The 24,030-nt window shown below is 28.6% G+C and overlaps 1 protein-coding gene across 2 annotated transcripts in view; it reads right to left on the bottom strand.

Annotated features, from left to right (window-relative positions):
- LOC112687137 overlaps positions 1-24,030 on the bottom strand; it is a 141,401-nt gene that overhangs the window by 28,394 nt on the left and 88,977 nt on the right. For both annotated transcript variants that reach the window (XM_025559696.1, XM_025559695.1), the window contains exons 5-7: positions 19,316-19,484; positions 18,407-18,501; positions 89-310 (exon numbers count right to left, since the gene is read on the bottom strand). In XM_025559696.1, coding sequence (XP_025415481.1) covers positions 89-310; positions 18,407-18,501; positions 19,316-19,484 — 486 coding nt within the window. The remainder of the gene's footprint in view (positions 1-88; positions 311-18,406; positions 18,502-19,315; positions 19,485-24,030) is intronic.

The raw sequence follows: 24,030 nt of genomic DNA, 5'->3' as shown, positions 1-24,030 counted from the left end.
GCGAGGACTTATGCGAAATGTTACGAATTATCAAACATATAAAATAAATTAGATTTTGAGAGAAATTGAAGTGTTTCTTCTGACTTACCTCTATTGAACTTCATCGTTCTGGACCCGTCAGTGGGAGATGACATACCATTACACGTCGCATCACCGGACTGGGCCATTTCAAACGAACCACCGTTCGATTTGCCCACGACAAAGCATCGATACTTGTCTTCGTCAGACGACGTAGGTGTGTGTTCCAGCTTACCGATCATGTATTTGGTCGATCCGTCCTTCCACGTGGCCAAACACAATAGTTCTTCGACTAAAAAATAAAATATAAATACGAATTAACAAGATATACATTTATATAAAAATCAATAATTGTTCATATAAATAGTACTTTGTAGTGACAACAATGAAATATTTACGAAAAGAGGAAGCGTGATAATAATAAAGATGATATTTATATATTTAGACTTCAAATAAATATTTTTATTTATTTTTTCATTTTTTTTTTAATAATTAAAAAGAAAATATACTTATATTTAATTGATGCCTATGTATTTTCAATGATGGATTAATTTGGTTATTTAATAAATGTTTTATTACATTTTTATTGCACTGCCTAATGGGTATTCTATATAGTACGGATCTCAAGACCGATAAATTATAATTTTATTAGTATAGTTATTATACAAATGTTATTATTGTTTTAATCTATTATTTACATGTAGAACCATTTATTGAAAATTGATTTATTACGTTTGTTGAATTTGTTACATATATAATGTAATAAGTATGAAATAAAATAATTTAAAAAAATTAGGTAAATACGCCATAAATAGTTGCACATATGGTCCGTGAATTTTTCAAATATATTTTAATTTTATGCAAATTATTAGTAAATAAGAGAGGAATTTGAGAATTTGGCTTTTGAATAAGTTGTGATGCGTAAGGAGGAAAACATGGTAATTAATATATAAAGGATAATTTGGACAAGGGCCAAAGTGACCTTTTAAGTTTCTTATCGACGAACATTTTACTCCAATTCCCTCAATTACACATAGATGATTTCATACTTTTAATAGTTTAACTTTTTAAACTTCAATCCAGAGTCATTGATATTTTTATCAGGGTAATATAATTATTTACAATAACATAAATGTCATCGATATTTATTATAAATCAAATGTGGTTAAAAAACATAAAATGTAATTATGGAAAAACACCAGTCGAAACTTTTTAGATTTTTATAAATATATGAGTAAATTATACTCGAAATGCAATTGCTGCATTTGAACAGCAACAGTTAAAGGCTACGAGAACAATTTGTAATTTTAAGTACGGTTTTAGTTAGGTAGCTCCAAACAATTATCGTTAATGACATACTACTTGGGATGAGATAAAACCCTGAACACATGTGTTCAATTCATTTTATTTCAAGTAGAGTGTAGTACTTCAGCATTTTACAGGATGTGAACATATTTTGAGTAGAGGTGGATAGTAGATCATAATAAGAGATTTAAATAAACCATTTTTAAGCATCAATGAGAATATTCGTATTTAAAAGACAAAAAGATTTAAACCAATCATATCGATGTATAAAATATTTGAGACAATAAATAAAATATACGTAAAGGAACATACTCCAAGGAACGAACTCCAATTAATACCAAAAATATTATATCAACGATTGAAATGTATTTGTCTTGACAATATTTCTCGCAATATCGATGATATACGATGTCCGAGTATCTTATCGAATTATCGGGAAAAAATATTTCTTATAATATTCTATATAATAATATAATATTCATTGCTATAAATTCAACATTATAGTTGCATTTTAACGGTTAACCAAAAAGAAAGAATATATGTGCGCGATGCAAGTTTTACAATTAAATATAATCAACAAAAGAGATTTGTATTAAATAAATATCTATTACTTATGTAAACATGGATAGTTGTATCAAGTAAAGATATATATAAAATGTATAAACAGGTTCATTGGTCAGAGTCAAAATTTTGGGTTAATTTTCTGGCTACAATAGTTTTTTAATGCCAACTACGTTTTAAGAGATAATAACTCAAAATTTAAGATATGATATTTACACAAAACCAAAATATCATACACGCGTTGTGTAATATGTAAATCCTTTTAAAATTATTGATAAAAAATTTGAACAAAATATGTATAAGAAATATACAAATATAATAGAATGTGCCTGAAACGGAAATAACGTTCGATATATGTTCTGAAATACGTATTTGTTTTAAAACTATCTTTTCGATAGCGAGAAGGACGTTGTTATTTATTTTATGCAACAGCAACGTTATTTGTATGGTTAGAGATCTGAGAAGGAAATTCGGAAGATTTCCAAAAAATTAATGTAAGTAAAAAAAAAAAAAAAAAAGAATGATAGAAAAGAAAAATAGAAAAAAAATAAACTTTTCAACTGACCAAATTGAAAACAATATCCGTTTGACTTTCGAGATAAATGTCTTAAGTCAATAAGTGGACTGATGGGCGCTCGTATATTTCTTGATACTACGGTTGTGTGTATACTCAGTGTAGATTGATCATTGCGTGGAATTTTTTAGTGTACATCGGGCACATCGAGAAATGAGACGGCATAAGAGTAGCGGACGTTTGCAATATTATTGTTTGGCGATAAAGTGCGTAAAATATGTTAGGCTCTAACCTATAATTAGTAACATAAATCTAGATGTCAGCATTGTTGCCATGTCGAAAGCATAAAGTGTAATTTTCAACTGAATAATTTTCAAGCAGATCAGAAATGACATTCTTCCGCACTTTTATACATACATACATTTATATATATATATATATGTATCATAGGCGTGTTTACGAGTCGTGTCTCTCGTGCACCTGATCTGAAAAATTCGGCTTTAATTGTATATCAAGGCTAGTTTAAAGCTATGATTCCAACAAAATGACGTTTAGAATTACAGTAGAAACAAAAAAGAAATGTTATTATATTTGTAAATGTAAAGTAATAATGATATTTTTATAATTTTGGAGCTCGTATTTTATTTTCCTTTTTGTAACCCGTATCGCATTTGTATATTTGTCTTATGCACGACCTGATTGAAAGATCTGGATACGCCTATGATATATATATATATATATATATATATATTATACACAAATAAGTATTTGTAAGTTAACATAACGTATTCAGTTCCATTTCGACCGTCATTGTGTACACACATATGGCACACATTAACTGCGTTATCGCAACTTTTCGTCGTCATGCACACCACGAGTGATAATAAATATTTTCGTAATATATTTTATATTATTTAAATTCGACTATGCCTCATACAGATACTTCTAAACGAAATCTTTCTTTCCTCGTCGTCAGCTTCCAAGCAATATGTATTGAAAAGTAAGGTATTTATTACATGTAATTGGTATGCCCTACTCCCCCAAGACCATTTACCGGATGATTTCAGCCCCTATCCAGTCACTGAATCGTCATCAGCTCAAGATGTTGACACGTTTACCTCGGAAATTGAAAACGCAAATATGAATAGGGCTCCACCAATTTTTATAAAAAAATATAACTAATCTACCCAAACTAAATGATGCGCTTACTTCTATTTCGGGCCCCGATGGGTTTACCTTTAAATCGTCAAAAGAATATGTGAAGATTCATACGATTAATACTATCCAACATAAGAATGCGGTAAGTTACCTTGTTATAACAAATCTGTCCTTTCATACATTCTTTCCAAATTGCGATCGCCCAATCCAGGCGGTTATTCGGCACTTGTATCATTCCCATCGATAATATCGAAACGGCACTAATGGAACTACGCTTCTCTGTCACAAATGTTTGGAACATAAAGAATCGGACTACAAAAATCCTGACGTCACTTTTTTCTGTAGAGCTTGAACCCATTGAATTTAGCCATAACATATTTCTGTTAACTAAGTTACTAAACTCCACAATCATCGTCGAAAACCCAGAAAATACCGCAATCCTATTCAATGCAAACGATGTCAGTCGTACGGTCATACAAAAAAGTTATGCAGACATACACCATGATGTGTCAAATGTAGCCAAACGCATTCCACTGCGGATTGTAAGAAATCCCGCGAGCTACCCGCGAAATGTGCTTTATATCACGGATCGCATACAGCAAATTATCTAGGCTGCCTAGCCTAAAAGAAGTTAAAAAAGTTTCGGGATAAGAAATATTCCAGATCAACAATCAACGATGCTTCAAAAAAAGTTCATCCAGTCATACCGACTGGCAATGTACCGGTCAATCATCACCCTTCCCACGCAAATAAGTCCTACGCGGATATCATGAAAAACAACAATAATGGTCCAGCTCCTGTAGACAACTCGAATATATTAAATACTAAACCTATTTCAATAATTATATCACAATTTGTTATACAATTAAATTTTCTTATCACCCCTTTAATTTCGTTTTTATCCATTCTCATAAACACATTATTTTCTAAAAATACAATACTTTCTTAAATACGTCTTCGTTGAATCAATAATTATAATCTTATCTATACCTCCTATCTACACTTTTTATTAAATAATTACTGTAAATACCGCATTGTTATCTAACTTGTTAATATTAACTTTCTGTATTATTATGATTCTAATATTTATTTGATTATTTTACATACCATCTACAACTACTATTATTCGTATCTATTGCTGTACCTATCATTTTCACTAAATTCAATCGTTATTTTTTTATCATTAATTTAATGACTGTAATGGTCGAGCTGAATAGTTTCTTACTACAGTTCTAAAAAAAAAAAAAAAAAAAAAAAAAAAAAACAACGTATTGTAGTAGCCAGTCAAACGTATCAATCTATTACAACACGATAGATCATAATGCATAGGTGATCTTATACTATTATTTTTTTTATTAGGTATACATCTTGTTCAGATTGCGCATACCCAAATTACGTGATAAAAACGAGAGGGAGGAGGAGAGCGACGTGCATATCTGTTTTCAATAAGAACATCACACTAATATGAAGCGCGTCCTTGTTTTATTTTACTATCATATGATTTTGAACTATTCCTATACGATGCTCGCCGCCTTTAACTCGAGCTAATAGTGTTGTCCCTGTGTAATTTATGTGACTTGCGGACAACAACTCAACACAATAGCCATCCAAGCCAATATCACTGCCGCCACTACTGTTCCAGCTCCGGTAACTTTATCGTAAAACGCGATTCGTAGCGTAACATTTCTTCTTCCGGTTTGCATGAAACCCAGACAAATCTAGGATAATAAATTTTCATTAACTTCACTACCAGACTACTAAACTTATAAAATTCCAAAAGAGATGCACAAAACTGAAAATATTAACAAAAGTACATAATTATATAACAGTAACCTATTTGCGAACAATAAATAAAAAAAGTAAAATTTAATTTACGAATATTAATTTTTAAACATTATTTAAGTGTACGGATGGATTTTACTATAACGGAGTTTAAATATTAAAAAAAAAAATCCTTTCTTTTGCTTATTTCATACTTCATTAGATACCTATATTAAGTTTTAAATTTACAAAATATATTAATTTGAAGATACATTATTATATAACCAGAAATACTAGTTACTGTGTTGCTAATATGATACTACATGGAACTATAGATCAAATGTTAATTTACGTTCTTACCGTATAATTATATTAAGATATAATTTATAAGATTTAATGTATTGAAAAACTTCTAATACGTAAATCGTACATAAACAAAGCAAACTAAGCACCGGTTTTGTTAAGAATTATATTTTTATAATTATATAGCTTTTAATAATATTAGGAATTCATAAAATAAGTAATTCCTCACACAAATACACTGTTCTGAAATAATCAGGCAAAGTAAACAAAAAGAGAAAATTCATAAATAAGGAGTAAATATAAATGTAAATAAAAATTATAAAACTAAAGAAATAGGTATTTAATGGGGATTTACGAATGTACACTAGCTAGTGTAATTATTGTTAACAAAGGTACATTATACATAAATAATAATAATGACATTTTTATCATGACGGAATAACGAAAACAACGTATAATTTTTTTTAATAATAAAGCAGTTCTTGAAATGGCAGGAAAGTGAAACTTTTGTTATCATATTCCTACTATCAGTTAAGTAAACCTTAAATTTTTCGAAAAATAATATTTTAACGATTTACCGAATTGTTCATATATAATTCGTATTATAATTAGATTACAATTATTAATTGTATAGTTAGATAGAAATTTGAATGTTTGGGACTATAATTGTCAAGTACAGGTTACGAGAACAATATAAAATAATTGTTCACAGAAAATAATTTTATTTGTATTCAAATGTATGAAATACAATTTACAGAGAATTGTGAATGCGGGCGAGATATATAGTATTAAATTTTATGGTTGCGATAAATCGAAATATATTTGTGTAAAGGGTGCATAGGATTTGTAGTGTGACGTTACACGAGTGCACTGGAATTGCGTATCCGGAAGGCTGTACAAAGACAAGTAGACGGAATTATTATTTTTCAATAATATTATATACTGCTGAAGAATTCCATCATGATTTTTATACATTTATTTACCGTTGTCTCGGAAAAATGTCGGAGAAATGAGATTAAAAACATGCAAGGCTTATTGAACCTTTTATTTTTATTTTTTATGTGTAAACATTTTTTATTGTTTATTTGACAAAAGCGGAGCCACACGGAACTGTAGCGTGGCTCTCACGCTAAAAAAAACAAAACAAAAACAAAAAAGCTGAAACGAAATTCTATTAAGCTCTGAAAGCTCGAACAATGGAGGAGGAAAATAATATTTTACTTTTTTCAACTCGCCAACCCACTTTTTTCAGACAAAAAAACAATCAACAAAACTCTGCATTCGCGTGAGGAATCGTCTTATGGATTTTTGTTGCAGAAAACCAACCATAAATAAATATATATATATACACATATACATAACACAACGTAGTACAAATACATTTTTCATACTAACGCTAGGGAAATGAGAGTAAGTGCAGTTGCACACACACCGATTTTTTCCGTACGGCAAATTATCGTACGATAATAATTTTTAGTGAAACAAAGAAAATATTGGAGCTTGCATACGACACGATTGCCGTATCTCTGCCGTCTACTGCCAATGTGGCAAACGGTATCGTGCCACAACCGTAAATTTGTTGATGTACGTAACTAGATGCACGCTTGCACACACACACCACGATTTTCATTCGTACGATACCATATGATTACTATTAACATTGTACTATTATGAATTTGGGATTCATTTTGGTGACCGAGTGTGGCGAAGTTAGTAAAAGTGAGAATCACCTGACCTTAACCACCGGTAAAAAATTGTTAAGTGTGCAAGCAACGCTTCACGATAAAATATCGTACGATATTTTGCCGCACGGATAAAATCGGTTTGTGTGCAACTGCCTTAAGAGGCAATAATTCCAAAATATCGAATTGTTGACAATTATAGTTAGTGGCGATCAACTTTGAAAATACTAAAAATTATATATGTACAAAGACAAAAATGTTATATTTAAAGTACTTGATGCATTGTAAATTGCATTGTAGTTGTTATTTTAGAACATAATATATAAATATTTATTCAGTGACATCTGTGGGTAATAATTATTTTATTAGATTAAAATATGGTGTAAAAATTTATTTTGTTTTGAAATTCGTACGTTTTGAGATTTTGTAATACTATAAAAATACATTTATGTAATGAAAAAAAATATACTAGCAATCTCATTGATTTTTCAAATGTGCTTAAATTAAATAACTAAATCTAAAATTATTGTTAAATTATTTACTAAAAAAATAAAATAAAATTATAAATGTTTAAATAAGCTGTTTTTAAGTTATTGAAAACCCAAATAAAATGTAATTGTTATTTTCATAAACATTGTTTGGTCGATAAACGCATTTATACATGAAACAAAAAATATTTTAATATTATATGAAGTTAATAATAATAATAGTTAGTACATAAAATGGTGGTTAGTATAGTATATTTTAAAATTAAATTGAATATTATATTCATATATAATTATAAAAAAAAAAAAAAACAAATCCCTCATGATTGGAAAACGGTAATAATTTGCCCAATTTATAAGAAAGGGGATACAATGGATACAAAAAACTACAGAGGGATAGCGCTATTAAATACTTGTTATAAAATTTTATCTACTCCAATATTACACAGACTGAAAATATACTCTAGACATAATAGGAAAATATGATATCAAACTGGATTTATGAAAGGGAAATCTACCACAGACCACATATTTACGATTAGACAAGCATTAGAAAAGTATTATGAATTTGGAAAATAAATGCATTTATGTTTTGTTGACTTTAGCCAAGCTTACGATAGTATCAATAGAAACAAATTATGGAGAAATTTAGAAGAATTTGAAATACCTACAAAATTAATTCAATTAATAAAAGAATGTAATTCCAACACCGCGTGTGAAGTCAAATTCCGAAATCAATTATCTGAAAGTTTTGATGTGAACTCGGGCCTGAGACAAGGCGATGCTTTGTCGCCATTACTTTTTAATTTAACCCTTGAAAAAGTGGTAAGGACAATGCCAGCATATCAAGACATGAAAATATTAGGGGAATACTCAATACATGCTTATGCGGACGACATCGTGGTAATGGGTAATACACGCATCGAAGTAACCACTAAAACCGACGATCTATTTAAAGCTGCCAATTCAATGGGCCTTAAAGTTAACCAAGACAAAACAAATTATATGGTTGTCAACAGAGAAAATGAGATGGTAGCTGATCTGAATGTCGGGAGTACACCTTCCAAACGGTAAACGATTTCAAATACTTAGGTACTAATATAATTAAGAACAACAATACGCATAATAAAATAAAATTAATCTCAGTAGCCAATAAAGGATTGTAAAATTATTTAAATCTAAACTCCTATCTAAAAGATCAAAGATCGATCTATAATTGAGTTACCTACGCTCAGTCCTTGCGTATGGCTGCGAAACGTGGTCGGTGACAAAAGGAAACGAAGAGAAACTCCTAATCTTCGAAAGGAAATACTCCGCCGAGTCTATGATCCTATCTACGAAAATGAAGAATATCGAATAAGAACAAATAAGGAAATATGCCAGCCATTTCAAAAACCAAATATAAATACATTCATCAGAAGCAAGAGACTCGAATGGGCTAAGCACTTATGGAGAGAAAATGGCATATGTAAATAAGTTCTGATGGGTAGAATCAATGGTAGAAGACCTAGAGGCCACCCTAGACATAGATAGATGGACACTGTAAAATCAAATCTAGCAAAGATTGCACCAGAAACAGAACTAGCAGGAAGTGAAAATAGAGAGAAGTGGCAAGAAATAGTAGGAGCAGCAAAGGCCCTTAATAGGCTATAAAAGCTAAAAAAAAATATATAATTATTAAAGAAGTATTAACAAAAAATGCAATGTTTTAAAACATTTAAGTATACGATTGTTGGATATTATAGTTCTTTTGAACAGCATCGTAAAATATATTTGATTTAGTGATTGAAAATTTTTATTCTGTTCTTAGAAATTTAGGTTTTTACAGCAGAGGTTATTAGTCTGTCATATAGGTTATATTGTATTACATAGTATGATTATTTAGATATAAAATAATATTTCATATTTAAAATTCATAATTTATTTATGATATTAGTAATATAGCACACAAGGTGAAAAGTGAGCAACGAAAAATGATTTAGTTGAATATGTTAGAAAATATAGAAGAACCTTGTGTGATAGTGATGGAAAATACTACGTATCATTCAACCTTAATAGAAGAGTCAAACATACGAGGGCAGATTATCAAAAACGGTTTGAAAAAAATTCGTATATTTTTCTCCTGTAGAAATACTAAGTGAATTATTAGAAAAAGTTAGATTGATTATGCCGGAGGAGAAAAAATATAAACTTGACGAAATCGTATTAAAAATGGTCCATGAAATGGTAAGACTTCCATCTTATCACTGTCAGTATAACCCAATTAAATTGATTTAGGCGCAAGTTAAACGTGATGTAGCGAAAAAAAATAACACCTAAAAAATGATAGATATTGAAGTATTATTAAATAGTGCTTCGCCCTGCGTACTATAGTTAGAAAGTTTATAATTTTCATCATATGTTCTCCTTTGAGTACTTGTTTAATGTTAGAGGCCATGTTTAGGTTGATCCTTGTTGCAGTATATTTTATTCATTATTAAATTATGTGTTATACAGTTTGTGCTCTAGGGAATATGTCACGTCTTGTTTTCAGTTTAGATTAGGAGGTATATGCAATTTTATAATTGTTTTTAAGTTTGTTGAAGGTATTGAGTTCCAATGATTTGATGTTAGGTTTCCAGATTTTGATTTAGTTTAAAGAAATGTTATTTATAGTTGAATTTGGAATAGTTTTCTCTGTGAGTCGGCAAATTTATCTGTTTTTTTGTTTCTTACTATACAAATATGGGATGGCACACACACATAAATCATACGTTTTCTCTGTTTGGATCAGCACAGCTTGAATTTGCTCGCCGATTTCATTTTTATGTAGAAAGGTTCTTGAGTGTACATAAAGTGCTTTATGATTTATTGATTAATAGTATATCATTTAAATCGAAAGAATTTGCAAGTTTTCCCTCTTCATAAATGGCATAGTTTTTAACAAAAAAAAAAATGTTAGTAATTTTAAGGAGCAAATTTTATATTTTAATTTAATTTTTGATTATTGTTAGGTCTACCTTATAATTTGATTTTAATGCATCAGTGTATATTATAATAAAGTTTAAGACAGTTTGTTGAATTATACTATTAAATTGACAAGATATAATGACATTGTTTACTTCATTTTTATTGGATTTAAGAAGTTCAATGTAATTGTCTGCATTGGATTTTAATCAATATAAGATACAGTAAATATCCGTTGAAACTAATAAGAAACTGCAATTATGGAGAGAGCTGAAGAGTAGAATATTGAATTTTGAAAGATTGAACTTGTAGAAAGAAAAACTAACAATTGTAAGTTATTATGAGGTTTTGCTATACGTTTTATACATCGCACCGACAATCTTGTGTTTACTTCACATACGACAGTATAAGTTTATTTTTGCTGACGTCTAATCGATATGCTCAACCTAATTAAATGCTATATGTTTTCACGCGTGTCTTTTTCTCAAAGAAAGACCCGCAATGGCAGGCACACAAGAAGATATGAACGGGAAGTGACCGTATGCGAAGATACGGGAGGCAGCCAGGACTGCAAGAATATTAGGGACTGTTGTCGTACAACCGTTGCACGTCAGCTTTCCCTTCATTATTTCAACATCCGGTAACGCGGAATAAAGTGCGAACCGTCCGTTTGTCATTTGCCAAATATACGCTGGCAGTTCGTAAAGTTAGTAAGTCTCGTTAAGTGGCAGCTTGACGGCATCGCTGCAAGGCGAACATCTGCGATAAAATGTTTATCATATTACCAAATGTTCACCCACCTATATTGTCTGATCTTATTCGCTACCTTCCCCGTCTATTTTGTCCAACTTGTCTGGTAAAATTTTCACGACCGTACCACACTTTTCGTCTCAGATCTAATGATGAAAGTTTCAGACGGCAATCGTGCAAATGCCGTAACGGCAACTTTTCTTTCACAACAAACTGCAATATTTCATTTCCCGAGATAAACTTTATCTAATTCTTTCTTTCTCCTTTTTTTTAACATTTGATTGTTGAACTTACTTAGATTGAACCCATTATCCGTGTTATATTTTCTAAGAAATTGTATTATTAAATAAAAGGTTTCTGTGTCCAGTTAATTTTACTTAAAGTATCATATGAGTGTTCCTTCAAACGTTTGTACATAACCCTGTTGTTATTTATTCTATTTTTCTATCAGCAATCAAAAGGTTTCAAAACTTTTTACTTATTTCTTTAAAAATGCACTATAATTGTTCAATTAAAATCAAAGCGAATTTCATTGTTTGAACATAATTATTTTATTTTATTTATAAATTAGAATAAATATTATATCATATTATTTAGTTATTATTAATAAAATTGGAATTTTCAAGGTAAAAAAAATAAAAAATAAATTAACATTTAAGTGTAACAACAATATTTGAAAGCTTCAGTATGAAATTGACTATAATAGTAATACTATTATTATTATTATTATTATTATTTGTCAGTTTTATATTAAGGAAATTAATTGAATAGGTATTATTAGGTCGATATATGATGAAAAACGTGATTATCCTGTTTAGTGCTGGATTACCTATTAGGTGGAGTAGGCACTCGCCTTAGAGCCTCACTCATTTAATGGGCCCAGTGAAAACGGAAAACTATATTTTATTTTATTTACGAATTTACGGGACAAAGGTCATTATGAAATATAATATATATTGAGTAGTAGGTGTTAATATGCATTAATAATAATAAAATAATTTTGAAAAAAATAAAAATAATATAATAATTAATTAACTTTTCTCGTGAATAAAAAAATGTTATAAACACGATTTCATTTATTAATAACAGTCAGTTATTATTAAGGCTGTTTATTTTAATTGTTGGATAGTACCTAATGTTACATACAGATGTACGCAAAAAATAGTTTTATAGGGCCCAACATTTTAATTGCCTAGGGGCTCACAAATTTTTAATGCCGTACAGATCTTGTTAGTCTTGTGATAATATCATTATGTAGGTAAAGTATTTAAAGGAAAAATGTGTTTTTTCAAAAAAGTTTTAACTATTTAATTAATTATGTTATAGATATTATATTATAGATGAAACTATTTATAGTGTAATCATCATAATATAACTGTACAATATTATTATAGTCTTAGTTCTATTATATTAATGAAAGAAGACATCAATAAATATAATATGTTTTATGTTACATAGAAGGAAGTTACACAGTGACAGAAATTGAACACTTCCGTGAGAAACCCAAAATTTTACCTCTGGGTTTACGCGTATAGTACTTCCTTTCAGTGTAAAATACTTGTATATAACTGTGTAAACTTTGTCTTCCAGCTAAAACGATTGTCTTATTAATTATAGTAAAGAAGTAAAATTATACTTTAATTTAAAGTACCTAACTCGACAGTTCTTATAGTGCAAACGTAGAGGATTATAATTTAAATATATAATTTTTTATATTAGACGAGTACATGAATTATTAGATAATACAAATATAAATATACAATACAATGTATATATACAATTATGCATTTCTAAAACAGTGAATATATTTTTTAAAAACAAAGCGATGATTATCAGATATCTGTAAAAATATTTTATGTAGTTTTATCCAACGAATGATGTCTTAAATAATTTTCATTTGACCGATTATCAATACACAATATATTTTATACAAATAAATGTAGTATTATATCAGGTAATAAGAATGGAAGACGATTTGCATGTATATTTATTAAATGATATAATATGTTTGTATGGGATTAAGAGATGGGGAAAAAATTATTTTTAAAAAGAGCGTAGACCCTCACATCGCCAATTTTCTTGAAGAATCACCACTTGTTGAACATAGCGCAAAGAAACTTTCAGTTGTACTTCCGTACTTCAAACGAATTTCCCTTCTTACATTACCAGTCTTTCTAGAACATCGGTACTGAAGATATAGCATTTGTCTTGTATCTCATCCGGATAAATTCTGTTACAGTAATACTACCGTCGAGCATTTACACTGTCAAAATTCATTAAACATCGACGTCCAATTCGTTGCGCAGAACATAAATAGTTATTAAGTTTATTAAGGAGGATTAAAAACCGTTGCGTGTTTTTGACTCTGACGGAATAACAAAATAAACGCTTACGGGCTCGAGAGGAGGGGAATCCACTACAGACGCAATCGATGGATAACGCCTTGTGGGGAAGTGGAGATGGTGGGTGGTTGTTGTGTGCGTGCAGTAGTGGAGGAAACGTGAGGAAATCGTCTGTGTTGCAAAAAGACTCCTTTGTTCGCGGTCGAATAATGGCAGTTATCAGCCGGCGGGTCCGTAGCGATTACTAAGCTCTCGGCTATCTACTTTTCGTCGACAAGATCCTGGTTCTCCGCGTGTGGTTTGGACAGATCACCCTCTTCCAAACCTTCATCGTTAATACAAACTAGATACACGTTAACGTTTAATTAGGCGTACAATTTTCTTTTTCCATATAATATTTACAAGCACACTCGAATTGGGGAACACTATTTTGTTTCCACTGTTAGTGAACTTGATGCATTTTTCTGATATCGGAAATAAATTATGAACAAAATAGATGGTTTGTTGTCATGAAGAATGATATATTTCTAATAATAATACTGAGTGGATTATTACTGAACTTCAAATGCCTCCTGCGACAAATATGTTCCTAACTAAAATGTAAAACTTATCAACGATTAATTAATAGTTAGACATATTAAGAAGATAAAGTTCAAAGTTGAAAGAAAAATCAAACTTCGTGACGAAACAGTCAAAAAAAAAAAAATAATTTTTCAAAATAATTTATAACAATTAGCCAAATAATCTTGGTATTAAAGAAAGAAGTAAAAATTGTATTTTGGAGTCTAAAGCGTTTTATAGTAAATCTTCTTTGACGATTTTTTGAAATAAAAAATAAAATTCAAAGATAGAAATAATGTCTTTAAATAATTAAGTAATTGGGTATCTGACTAAAAAATAAGTGAAAATATATTATTAAAAAATAACTTATTTATTCAAACGAATTGGAATTGTAAAAAAAAAAAAAAATAAATATAATAAATTAATTGGAAGATACATATCAGTCATTTATGGTAGTTTATAAAATAATTGCTATAAAAAATGAAACATTTCAACATATGCTTTGAAGTTTATTTTTGGTATTTTAATCGAGATGCAAATTGAAGAAAACTTGTTTTGCATAACAATTATTAAATATGTAACGTTTATAAAAACTATTTTGGAATTTAGTTGGTTTAAATATTATAATTCAATTTAATAACAGTTTTATTCTATGGCATCAATTTAATCCTTATATAATTTAACTATGCATTTAATATTATATATGTATAATAAATAGAATAAATGAATAAAGTAAAAATGTTCAACGTTTATTTTTATACTTAGACATCAGAGATAAATTATTATGGTTTAACGCTTTAAGAAAGGATATTTGATCGAGATTACAAAAATTGGTTTAAAGAAAAAATTCCATTAAATGTCATTAATAAAACGTAACCTAGTCGAACTATATAGTTGTATTTTCAAGCACTTAATACAATTTTTTATTGAAATTAACACGTAATTAATCTGGGGAAAGTGTATGAATTTTTTTCTTCATAAAAGTCAATACTTACACAACATTTTTTTATTTAGATGCAAGTGATACTCTAGGAGTTCATATGAGTATACGATATTTGAAAGGTAACCACTATCCTGATGTATAATTTCTCATGAAGAGTAAAAAAAAAATAAATAAAAAAAACAGAAGCACAAGAAAATAGAAGAACATTTTAAACTTCCGGTTAAAGCTCGTTTTTGCGGATCTCTTGAATAATATATGTGGTTTGCCAACGTGGTAGAGAGCTTGACATGTATTATTGCCGACAATGACTGATGCCCAGGTTGCCTTATTACCTTCTTGTGACATAAACATGTAACAATAATAATGAGCTAGTAGACTATTTTCTTACCTCACTCTTTATCATCTCTCTTAGGCGTAAACTATATGTGATGGACATATTGAATAAGACATTTCGATGCAAATATAAAGAATTATATGGTAATTTATAATAAATTAATTTTTACTACAAAACATAATAGTGGAATCTATTATTTAATTAGTTAGTAAGAGCGTATAAAATATACAAATATACATTTTTTTTTTTTATAAAGAAAATATAATAAATAATAATACATTTTAATAGTAATAAAATCGAATTCGTATTCTCTAATTCAAAGCACATAATTTATGTCAACCAACTAATACTCGTAGTTATTATATTATTAGAAAAAAAATAAACATTGATAAAAACACTAATTAATTGGTTGAATGTATAGATTTGATAAACATGATATCATAGAATGAGAAGTATTATACAAAAATTAACATATTTTAAAAGTTTTGACAATAATCAAAAGTATATCCCCTAATTTATTAAAAATCAACAAGTATAACAATTAGAAATCTGTATTCATTTACAACCAATTCTATAAAGGCATGCATGAGCGACGGCAAAATGGTTCGATTGTATAAACAGTTACACAAACCACAAATAAAGGATCGATCAACAAGAACGGTCGTGTGCACATAAGGGATTTAGTGTGTACCACCAAGACGAAACGATATATAATCACAGAGTGAACATAAAAACAACAAATCCCTCGTTTTATGTGGAATTCCACAACGGAAGTCATTATATAGGACGGTAAAAATAATAACAAATAACACACGTACACTCAGATATGAAATAACGAGAGCGTAGAGGAAGGAGAGATGGGCTTAAAAATGTTTGGCAAGGGGTGGTAGAGGAAAAGAGCTAAGTAATAAAAGTTTTTCCCTTAAACGGATTACCGACGATGATGGATTACACAAGGAGGGTTGGTGATATATATGACTGGATTCCAAAAAACAAATAAAACTTGAAAAATATTACACGTTTTATCAGACACATTGGCCAGAAATCTATCTAGCTCGATTGAACACGTCCAGAATATTTCATTGAAACTTATTGGAGATTGTTGACAGTTACGAAAATACGTAACTATCCAAATATGTAACATGAATAAGGTAATGTTGGATACAAAAACAAACTAGTTGGGTCTCATAAATGTACATATACCTCAACATAGTATAAGAATGATATTATAATATAATATATGGAAATACGTTAAGATTTTAAAGTAATACGTTTGGTAGTCACAATCTTTTGTATTATATTTCTGGTAAACATAATATAATAACTAAGCAAAAATAATTAATAAATACTAATTACTCTATAATAAAATAATATAATTTATTCGTCCAACATTGATATACATTTTATTTAATCGACCCGAATAAACAAAATATTATTCTTCAGGGGAAATTAATTTAAACTATAAAATGGAGATGGAGATTATGAGTAGTTAAGTGCAAACATTTTAATATTTTTTCTAGATATTTATAAATGTATGGAAATTATGAATCAACCCTTTTAATAGCCAACATAAGTAGGTAATTATATCAAACAATAAATATGTTAGTAATTTTAATATATGTATATGATAGTGATCATAACTAATAATAAATTTTTTTGGCTTTTTATAGTTATATTGTTTTTGAGTTATTTTAGATTCAATAAAGAATTTTTAAGATTTTATTAAGTGGAATATTTACCAGGGTTTAATAACCTAACCTTTTTTTTTTTATTGGCATTCATTTAAATAGCATTCGGCAGCCAGTTTTGAATATTTAAACTTAATATCAATAATATCAAACAAATGATAAAATACTTAATTTATAAAAATCAACTAATTAGTAATTTATAAATAGTGTAAGTGAAAAAATTAATAAGAAAAAAATGTACTAACAAATTAATTTGTATGACGGATGAAGAGCAAAACTTAATTTTACTTATAAATAATAACTATTTAAATGAATGTATTTTTTTTACTAATGATATGCAACAAGATAAATACATTTCAAATGCAATTCACTATGTTTAGATTTAATAAAATATGTGACATTTAATTTAGGAGGACGATGGACCAAATATCAAGGAATAAGGTGATTTCAGTTCCATCACGAACTTTTGGTGATTGTAAATATTATATAACAATGTACAATTGTCAAATCATGAACGTACCCTGTATAATATGTTACAATACGATCTAGGTACATTTTATATTATGCGTTGTTCAGACAACATTAATGTCGATACAATGTAACATTCTATCTATTCATTTTTTTCATAAGAGCGCAATTTAAAAATTTTAATTTATTATTACCCGGCTGAACAATAACCATTCGGGTGAAAAAAAACTGACCTTATCTAATCGTTACGAAAGCCATAATGCTTTTCCTCAGCATTGTTAACTGTCACGGACGTCAATCAAAAAACGCCGCCCCGGTCTGCGGAGTCTTTATGTTTGACACATGTTATAAACCCGACCGACAAGGCGGCGAAAAGCGGTTTAACTGACGGTTTGTTTCAATAAATCTGTCACGTGGCCTGTCAGCATCGATTTGAACTGCCGTTGTATATATGCAAGGGATAATGTATACGCGGATTTTAACGGTGATTTGAGTAAAGGGAGTGAAGGTCATGGAAAAGAGATAGGAGAGGGGGAGGAAAATTACAACAATGGCAATGAAGGTTTGGAATGTCTTCAGTTATTTACCTGTGCTCTCCGTGTTAAGGACGTCCGGACAAGCTTGAAACTTGAGCATCAACCTTGAGTCTGATGTACACGAATCAGCTTTTGAAACAGGTGATCTAAAACAAAGAAAACAGGAAGTTGGTATAATAGTTTCTTATCGTTTGAAAATACCAAAATGCTACCGCAGGTTGTTAGTATTAATATCGTATACATTTATTGATAATATTGTCAATTACTGGAGAACTTTTTTAACAAAAAAAGTATAGTTGAACTGAAGTTCTAATACCACAATAATTATACGTTGTAGATGATTAATATTTAGATAAATAGAAGAATAGAGTTGACAGAAGATAAATGACTAGAAGATAGAAAATAAAGAAACATATATTTCGGCCAGAAAGGCCTAACCTTCTTTGTTATTGATTATAATAATAATATAAGAAAAATCCAATTCTAAAAAAAATTAAGTAAGTATATTTTTACACGTCATGAGTAAAAAAAAAAAAAAAAACACTAATTAAGAGAATTAGAGAATTAATTAGAGAACTAACTAATTCTCTAACTATTTAGAGAAAATAATATTTGCTAAGTATTTTTAAGTGATAATTTAATTATATTTTTATTATTGAATTTATGAGGTAATTGTAAAGATACTTGTATATGATAAAATATATCTTATACTTAATATTTCATATTCTGTTATCTCGATAAAACATTTTATAATACAGTAATTGATTATAAATACTATAAATACTAGTATTTTAAACAATGGCACAGTGTTATAATTATATTTAATACTTTTATGCTATCGTTTAAACGTAACGTTATATATAAACGTGAATTTTATCAAAAAAATATAAATATTAAAAAAATATATCTACGTGACGATGAATATTTAAATATAATATATCTTATGAATATTGTACGCACTTGCATTCAGTATAACCACCTCGACTATAGGAAAAATGGAACGGTGCTTGTAGTCCATCAAATGGACATGGAATTGGAGTGGCATCTACTCTAAACATTGAGTAGAGTGGAGCATCGCTAGTTATTTCACCACACAGGTCGTCAAGACTGCGTTTTTCACATATTGCGTCTATAACATAAAAATAAATATTTATAAGCAAAATTGTTTCTTTAAAACACTGTTAAATACAGATAAATAGATTTGACTTAAAGTATCACTTTTAATGAAAAGCCATACATCTTTAATATTTCGCTTCAAACAATAAACTCACATTTTTATATTAAATATTGATAAGAGAAAAAAATGTATGGTTAAGGATATGATTTGATGAATTATTTTTGATATTTTGTTATACAACTAAAATGTAGAATTTTAATAAGATTTATAAAAATCTTGATGCGTAACTATTGATACTATTTAAAAAAAATTAAATAAATTTTAAAGAATGAAAAAATCAAAACTGTACAAAAGCATCCTTATTCCAACGGCATAAATGATAATTTTACTTTCAATAATTTATATTGTTGTTAATTAATTACAGTTAATAAAATAATATATTATAATTAATAAAATAATATTATTTTAAGAGATTAAGCATTAATGAAAATAAATAATGGTGTTAGATTAAACATTTTTATATTACTTAAATTTGAAAACAATGCTAATGGTATAGTCACCGAGCACTACATCCTATACGACTCATTAAATTAATAATCAATACGAACTAGGTATTTATAACATTTCGTTTTTTGTTGTGCGCTATACTCACTCGTCACGTTAATCATTAATCGGTATCTAATTTACATGATTGTTATTTATCTTCTTGTACCGGCACTTGAGTAATGATTTCCATTTACAAAAAAAAAAAAAAAGGTTGTGTTTTATCGGGCGGGATAAAATACGGGGACAGTTATATACGTAGGAGACTCAAATATCGACCGTAACGCAATATTGTGGGTCGGGCGATTCGAAGCACTTCCGTTAAACGTCTCGGGACACGAAACCAATATCATTATGTGGGGTGTGTATATGTGTGTTTGAGAAACGCGATTCCGAGATCAGCCTGTTTCATATTCATTTCCTCGTAGCACACATGCAAGCAAACTAAATTATTTACGTAGATATGTGTTTCTTTTGTTCACATCCTTCGTTTTAGACGCTTGTGGGCAACTAATACACGAATAGTCACGAACAGGTTAATTTTCGCAATCGAATTCAAAAGCACACCATATCTGCACATTGTACCATATTTAAGAATGTGCAGATTAGGCAATTTTCTCCGAAGAGTCATATACAGCCGAGTACAGTAGGTAAAGGTTTCCATGCTGATCACAATAAACAGGAAAAAAATAATATAATGTGCACTGCGATAAACAGTATACGCTTTGTGCACGCGAAAACTCTTTTCCAAAAGCCATTTTCTAAATAATTCTAATGATTACATCATGGCCCAGCGGATGGAGAGGGTTTGTGAATGGAAAAAGAAGTAGAAACAGGTTTTTTTTCTTAAAATGAAATTTGGCACACATGACACGAATTGATAACGTAAACCCTAGGGGGCGGGATACGAGAAGGCGAAAGAAAGTTTTCGACTGCTTCGCATAACCAAACAGACGTAAAAATTGGGCGAGGAAAGAGTAAATACGCTTTAGATAACTTTGCCCGAGTACAAAACGGAAGAGGAAGATCATGCGTATTACATTAAACATCATTAAAGTAGAGCGTAGGGCAGAGACAGTTGGTGACCAAGCCATCGTAATTAAAAGTCACTTTAAGTCAAAATTCTGAAGCATTTTTAAACTTATATTTATACATTTAATGTGAAGTCCGTTTAAGAAATTTAGCAAAATAAATTCAAAGGGGCAAACGTTTTTTAAAGTATAATAATAATACACATACATATTATCCTATACACGTTTATTCATTATTCGTATATCTATATAGAATAACTTTTCGATCAGAATTGAAGTATAATAGAACGCTGAAAGTTCTGTTGACCCATAACTATTATATTGTATTTGAAAAGTTTTCTAATGCTTATATGAATTGTATAAAATCAAAATTTTACTATTTTAATAAAATGTAATTAATTATAATATCGAGTTTCATTAAAAAGAGTACCAATGACTTTTATGTGATTTTTTTTTTTTTTTACTTATTAATGCGTATTTTATTATTGTATAGTTTAACAATATAAAATAACTTCATATTTTATAAGTTATAAATATGTATTAATTAATTAGAAATCTATGTGTCGCGAAGACAATTTATTTTCATTGGTAATATAACTACTATTTCTATTTATATCATAAAACTATATTATACCAATATGTGTTACATAAAATGTAATTTTGTCTGAACTTGTAAAAAATGAATAATATTAATAATAAATTGTACGTGATAAATATAATATTTCTAATAAAATTAAAGCATAGTTATGTAGTATTATTAATTTTACTGTTTTTATATTGCAACTTTTTATTATGTGGCAAACTATTAAACGCTCACTATACTTGTAATTGTTCACATCGTATCTAATTCAAGCAAAAGAGATATAAATATAAGAAAAACAACTATAGGCATGCATATTTTGAAACAACTAAGTAAAAATACAAATTAAGTTTTATTAAAAAAAATGAAGTAATCCTGACACAATGAATTAATAATTTTAAAAGTCATTAAACAAAGACTTTACTTATTCGAGAGTTGACATAAGTATATAATTTGATCACTAAGAGTAATTTATATTATGATAGTATTGAGCAAAGTGAACTATTACATGAAACTTAACAAATATAAAAAAATTCCACTTTCATCAATTGAAATAATTAAACCCGAAGAAATTCACCTTGAAAGATTTCGATTGATTCAATTCAAATATACAGGGTGTTTCAGGATGATTCGACAAATGCAATAACTTATGTTCTATTTATTATTTTTTTTTATTTTTTTTTTCAAATCAATACTTAAGTCATGCGTTACAATATAATTGCATTGAAAGACTTTTTTTAATTTTGAACTCAAATATGAAAATTTTAATGTTAAAAAAAAAAAGGGGGGTACCTTTTTTTACTGTAGACTACACCAGAAAAATAAAACAGGTAAAATTGGGGGTTCATACAAACTCCGCCAGTGAAGAAAATCGAGTAGTAGTATAAAATTAATATGATTTATTATTAAACAAAAATTAAAATATCATATTATATCGTATAGTTCACATAAAATATTTAAATCATAGTAAAAAAATCATAATAAATAATCGTTATATTTAATAATATAAAATCATATTTTTCATAATAATAATTGATAATTAATATACCCATTACAGGTAAGAAAAAAAAAAAATGGCGGATTTTACACTAGACCTGTTGTTATCTTTTCATCTTAACCGCTAAATCTGAATTGGTTCTCGAATTCTTAAGGAGGGCGTATCCGAATTGGTTCCCATTTTTTTACTGAGTAATTTCAATTTTTCTTCACATTTCATACAGACTTAGGGCTATTTACTTTTAGTAGGTATGGTTATAAATTGTTTTTTCTAGTATTATGATAATTTCATTTTTTTAAAATTTGTTTATGCTTATTTTAATGTAGTTATGCTTGATTATAACACGAAAAGAAGTTACATTATATTTTTTTAATGTTTTGATTATGCATGTTTATTGAATTATATAATTTTTAAATATGACTTACATTTTCTTTTTACACATACCCAACGTTCAATGTCATCTGCTAACTGTTTTTGATATCCAAATTTAAAACCATCTAATACCACAGTTTTTAATTTTTTTCACTGTACACGAATTTCATATTAAAAAAGTATGTAAAACGTAACGTAGGTACAGGAAACGACTAACAAGTAACAACTAGATATTTAAACATACCACTCAAATCATCATTACCTTCGTATAATGTGTTTCTTATTTTATTTATATACATTTATTTATGATTGGAGAAATTATTCGATAAACTGAATTATCAGGAGAATCCATAGGCGTAATCCATTATCGAAGGTATTTTACAAAAATAGAATGCATAAAATATCAGGAACCTTCGTATGTATGCTACATAAAATCTCGGGAACCAATTCGGATGCATACTACATAAAATCTCGGGAACCAATTCGGATGCCGATATTTAGGTATGGGAACCAATTCGGATGCAGCCATCTTAACCTATATCCTGGGGAGTTTACAATCACCCAAAAAAAGATATTGTGTAATTTAATCATTTTTATTCATTCTTAAATAATTACATACATATTTTTGGATTGAAGGGCCTAACATTTATTCATGACCACCCCATAATTTGAGCAGCCCACCGGCTCAATACTCTCCTGCATACAGTGGCGTATTTTCAATTTTCAATAAACTATATATTATATTGTAATAGTTACGTCTTTATGCAGTTTTTGGAGGAAGTTGAACTAAATGTATAATGTTATAATCGTATAGTCTTATGTAATATTATATATATGTACCTATATATTGTATTTAGCATTATATATTATAAAGTATTGTTATAAAATAAATTCCAGTTGTCTCGATTTTTTGGCTAACTCCTCTATCACTTCATCAACAGTAATTTCAACTTGCCTGTGAATGTTTAACATACCCAATTCTGCAAATATGTAAGAATTTTTGTTAATTTTTTATTTTTTGGAGAGGTTCTGGGA

Source organism: Sipha flava, unplaced genomic scaffold (genome assembly GCF_003268045.1).
Source record: "Sipha flava isolate LNK unplaced genomic scaffold, YSA_version1 333_pilon_pilon, whole genome shotgun sequence".
Classification (NCBI taxonomy): domain Eukaryota; kingdom Metazoa; phylum Arthropoda; class Insecta; order Hemiptera; family Aphididae; genus Sipha; species Sipha flava.
This window is presented reverse-complemented; position numbering and strand designations above follow the sequence as displayed.